Consider the following 5,000-nt stretch of genomic DNA (forward strand, 5'->3'; position numbering starts at 1 on the left):
CCACGCGGGCGAAGCAGCGGGCGGTGCGACAGGCCTGGCGCTGCAGGTGGGGGGGCAGCTCGTCGAACTCTCTGCCCGTCAGGGCCCCGCCGAACGGCCCGCCCTCGCCCTCCTCTTCCTCCTGCTCCGTGATGATGCCCACGCGACGGCAGATGGACAGAGCCGTGCCCTTATTGTCGCCTATGGGAGAGAGAGAGAGAGAGAGAGAGAGGGGAAACGAGGCCATTCAGGGACAGCGTGTGTGTGTGTGTCTGAATGGGTACGTCTGCAAGTGTGTGTGTGGCTACAATGTGTGTGATTCACAGTGTGTGTGTGTGCTGCAGAGTCTGTATGTGTGCAAGTTTTTGTAAGTGAGTTTGTGGATATGTATGGGTAAGTATGTGTGCGTATGTTTGTGAGTGAGTGTATATATGTGTTGTGTGTGTGTTTGTGTGTGTGCGTGTGGGTGTTTGTGTGTGTGTGTGTGTGTGTGTGTGTGTATGTGTGTGAGAGTGCATATGTTAAGAGCCTAAACCCACCTGTGATCATGATGACTCTGATTCCTGCCTGTCGGCACATCCGTACTGCGTTAAGCACCTCTTTCCTGGGAGGGTCCAACATCCCCACACAACCCACGAATGTCAGCTCAGACTACACACACACACACACACACACAGACAAACACAGACAGAGACACACACACACACACACACACACACACACACACAGACACGCACACGCACACGCACAGACACACACGCACACACGCACACATTTGAGGGGGATGGAGAAATGAGAGGATGGAAGAATAGAGAGAACAGATGAATGAAGGAACAGTGGGCAAAGAAAAAGCGTATTAGTATCACAATCTGAATGTTCTAACGGAGAGGGGAGTCCACTGCTCCTCCTCACGGAGCCTCTCACACTCAGGGTCTCACCTCGTACTCCGTGAAGGCAGCGGAGTTCTCCAGGTTGAGGGTACGCGGGTCGGGCGGCGAGTCTCGGGTTGCCATGGCGAGGCACCGCAGCGTGTCCCGGCCCGAGCCCCACTCGCGCACCGTCTCCAAAAGCTGCTCCCGCAGGTCGGGGGTCAGTGGCACTCGGGCTCCCCCGCCCACCCGTATCCAACGGCAACGCTCCAGCACGCTCTCCGGAGCCCCCTGAGGACAGGACGGGAGAAGTGAGTGAGAGAGACAGAGACAGAGGTAGCAGGAGAGGAAGACAGCAAAGGGACTGCTATGGTATGTGTGTGTGTGTGTGTGTGTGTGTGTGTGTGTGTGTGTGGGTGTGTGTGGGTGTCTGTATGTGTGTGTTGGTTTGTGTGTTTATGTGTGCGTATGTGTGTGTGTGTGCAAAGGGACTGCTATGGTATGTGTGTGTGTGTGTGTGTGGGTGTCTGTATGTCTGTGTTGGTTTGTGTGTTTATGTGTGTATGTGTGTGTGTGTGTGTGTAAAAGTATGTATTGTGTATGTGTGTGTGTGTGTGTGTGTGTGTGTGTGTGTGTGTGTGTGTGTGTGTGTGTGCAAAGGGACTGCTATGGTATGTGTGTGTGTGTGTGTGTGTGTGTAAGTATGTATTGTGTGTGTGAGTGCAAAGGGACTGCTATGGTATGTTTCCACGTCTCTGCCTCTCTCTCTCCCAACTGCGCATACCACACTAGCAAGAGCGTGTGTTTATGGATCCGCTGGCGGAGACGAGAGCCAAGACGGCGACTGAAACAATCCATCGCCTGGCAGAGATCCGCAAGATGCCACATCATTCCTCCAGAGGCCCAAATAAGTGGCAGGGATTGCAAACGGGAAGATCTGTATGGGACACTGGCAAGGACATTCCCAAGTGTAAATGGGAGCCACCACAGAGGACAGTGGAAAACAGCAGAGCTAAGGCCTCATAACACTTGCAGAGGAATCCTGTTTCCTAGAGTGACATTTATTCTAAAGACTTTGAGAATTTGGGAATAGTTTCCGATGAATGAACTGAATAATAAAGTTCCATTTTCTAAGTTCTTTTTTGTGTTTTCTGTAATTGTACTATGTCTGTGTGAGGTCAGTGTCTGTCTGATCTTACTGACCCGGTGTCTGACAGAGACACCATCCACAGGGGAAAAAAAAAAAAAAAAAAGAGTGAGAAGGTATACTGCCTCTATTCTCACTGTCCCCCTCTGCTGGCCATTCTGTGTACTGCTTTCCTTCATTCAGTGTCATATGTAAGTGTCGTGTGCTTTAGAGTATCGTGAACTTTAGAGAGGTTTGGAGAGGTTAGAGAAGGTGGGGGTTAGGGGGTGGGGGGGGGGGGGTAACAAAAGCTGGGGGATGAGAAATGATTGTGAGAGGCTAAAGAAGGAGAAGCAGTTTAGGGATTGTCGCTGAAAGCTCCCGAGAGAGAAGAAGGGAGCAGAGAGACGGCTGAAAAGGAGAGGTTTAAAAAAACGAGTGAGTGCCCGACCTTCACGAACATCTTGGCTCCGGTTGCAGTGCGAGTGAGCTTGTTCGGACTGCAGAAGACAGACATGGACTTCCTGTCTCTGGAGAACTCCAGGGTCAACTCCTTCCTCATCAGCTGTTTTATCACCTGAGAGAGAGAGAGAGAGAGTCACAGAAGGACATAGAGAGAGAAAGAGAGGCAAACAGACAGATAGATAGATAGATAGATAGATAGATAGATAGATAGATAGATAGATAGAGGCAAAGAGAGAGGGAGAGAGATCTTTAAACCCAAACCACATAGTAACATTCAGTCATTCCAATAAGTAAACCCCATTCACAATTCTCTCTCACACACACACACACACACACACACACACACACACTAACCGAGCAGCAGGCAGTGGCTCTCTCTACTGGTGTTAGACCCCTCAGGTCTGTGTCAAAAACATTCATCTTCTCCACCAGACAACACAGCGCCGTCTCAGTCGCCTCTCCGACCTTCTCATACACACCTTTAGCCTGAGACACAGAGAGACACAGAGAGACACACAGAGAGAGACAGAGAGAGACACGGAGAGAGACAGAGAGAGACACACAGAGAGAGACACAGAGAGAGACACAGAGAGAGACGGAGAGAGACAGAGAGAGAGAGAGAGAGAGACAGAGAGAGAGACACAGAGAGAGACACAGAGAGAGACAGAGAGAGAGACACAGAGAGAGACAGAGAGAGAGACACAGAGAGAGACACAGAGAGACACAGAGAGAGACAGAGAGAGAGACACAGAGAGAGACACAGAGAGAGAGAGAGAGACACACAGAGAGAGACACAGAGAGAGACACAGAGAGAAAGACAGAGAGAGACACAGAGAGAGAGAGAGAGAGAGAGATAGAGAGCGCAAAACAGATGGACAGATACAGAGAGAGAGAGAGAGAGAGAGAGAGAGAGAGAGAGAGAGAGAGAGGGAGAGAGAGAAAGAGAGAGAGACAGAGCGAGAGAGAGATGATTCATCAGTATTTAATAAATATGGAGGAGGATGACATGCGGACTGATGTTTTACTGATGTGAGTGAGTGTGTGTGTGTGTGTGTAAGGAAGAGAGAGAGAGAGAGAGAGAGAGAGACCTCATTGTAGTCCAGAGAGGAGTCGTTACACAGAGCACAGATTGAAGCCAATTCCACCAAACCCTCATACTGACTACAGCGTACAGCTACCCCATCTTTATACCTGAGAGAGAGACAGACAGAGAGAGAGAGAGAGAGGAAGACAGAGAGACAGACAGGGAGAGAGAAAGAGAGCGGGAGAGAGGGAGAAAGAAATGAAAAACAAGTGATGCTTTAGCAGGAGTTTGGAAAAAGAACGAAAACAACAAAACAGACAACCGAATGAGGGGAGGAGTTCATGTCCGGTAAAGAGAAGGTGAAATCGTGAAGAGAGAAAGAGTGACCTTTTCGTCATGTTCAAGACAAGTGCATTAGACAACATGTTAGTTTCCAAGCCATTATGTCTGAATGAGAGAGCACGGGCTTGGTGTTTTGTTAGCTGGGCTAGGGAGTGAGTGAGTGGGAGTGAGTGTGTGTGTGTGTGTGTGTAAGTAAACGTTAGAAACACTCACACTTCGCCTTCAGGTGCATAAGTGGATCCAGTCACTGTAAACTCATTGAAGATGCACCTGTCTCCCGACACACTGTCCACAACAAACAACTGCACGCATAAACACACACACACACACACACACAAGCACACACATACACACACATGAATACACACACATAAACATGCACAAGGGTACAAAAACACATACATATACACACACACATGCAAGAGTTCAAAAGCACACACACACACACACCCACATGAGTTCAAAAGCACACACACACACACACACACACACACAGGCGCGCGCACACACACACACCCACATGAGTTCAAAAGCGCACACACACACACACACAGAAACACACACATTAGGAGGAGTTAGCACAAAACCCCGCAGGACATTAGATTAAGTGAAAACTTCTTAACTTTAGACATAGTTTCATGCATAGTTACAGCAACCACCGTTTTAGGAATATCATTCCGGTGTTACACACATATATCTCTGGTAATACATAACACAGTATTTTTAGTTTAACATGTTAGTTAATTATGTTTTCAGCTCATTCTTACTCATGCACTGATTAATCTACGTCTATATCCCGAATCAACCCCACACATTCCCCGACACTCTCTCTCTCTCTCCCTCTTTCTCTCTCTCTGTCCCTCTCTGTCTCTCTCTCTCACCCGGCACACAGACATCTGATTGGTCGTGAGAGTGCCAGTCTTGTCGGAGCAGATGACGGAGGTGCAGCCCAGCGTCTCCACGGAGGGCAGGGAGCGCACGATGGCGTTTTTACGGGCCATGCGCCGCGTGCCCAGTGCCAGGCAGGTGGTGATGACAGCAGGCAGACCTGGAGGAACAGACAGGAGAGGGGAGAAGAAAAAAACAAAACAAAACAAAATGTCACTTAAGAAAAGGAGAACAGAACACCCAGACACACACACACGCGCACGCACAAGCACACGCACACGCACAAGCATATGCACTGGAGCTCTGA

The 5,000-nt window shown here is 49.3% G+C and overlaps 1 protein-coding gene across 1 annotated transcript in view; it reads right to left on the bottom strand.

Annotated features, from left to right (window-relative positions):
• LOC115824028 (sarcoplasmic/endoplasmic reticulum calcium ATPase 2) overlaps positions 1–5,000 on the bottom strand; it is a 17,767-nt gene that overhangs the window by 5,944 nt on the left and 6,823 nt on the right. The window contains exons 10-17 of the mRNA XM_030788103.1: positions 4,687–4,853; positions 4,019–4,107; positions 3,528–3,630; positions 2,794–2,925; positions 2,426–2,551; positions 918–1,139; positions 519–630; positions 1–180 (exon numbers count right to left, since the gene is read on the bottom strand). The exon at positions 1–180 is cut by the window's left edge and continues 62 nt beyond it. Of these exons, the coding sequence (XP_030643963.1) occupies positions 1–180; positions 519–630; positions 918–1,139; positions 2,426–2,551; positions 2,794–2,925; positions 3,528–3,630; positions 4,019–4,107; positions 4,687–4,853 (1,131 nt within the window). The remainder of the gene's footprint in view (positions 181–518; positions 631–917; positions 1,140–2,425; positions 2,552–2,793; positions 2,926–3,527; positions 3,631–4,018; positions 4,108–4,686; positions 4,854–5,000) is intronic.

Source organism: Chanos chanos, chromosome 11 (assembly GCF_902362185.1).
Source record: "Chanos chanos chromosome 11, fChaCha1.1, whole genome shotgun sequence".
In the NCBI taxonomy this organism is placed as follows: domain Eukaryota; kingdom Metazoa; phylum Chordata; class Actinopteri; order Gonorynchiformes; family Chanidae; genus Chanos; species Chanos chanos.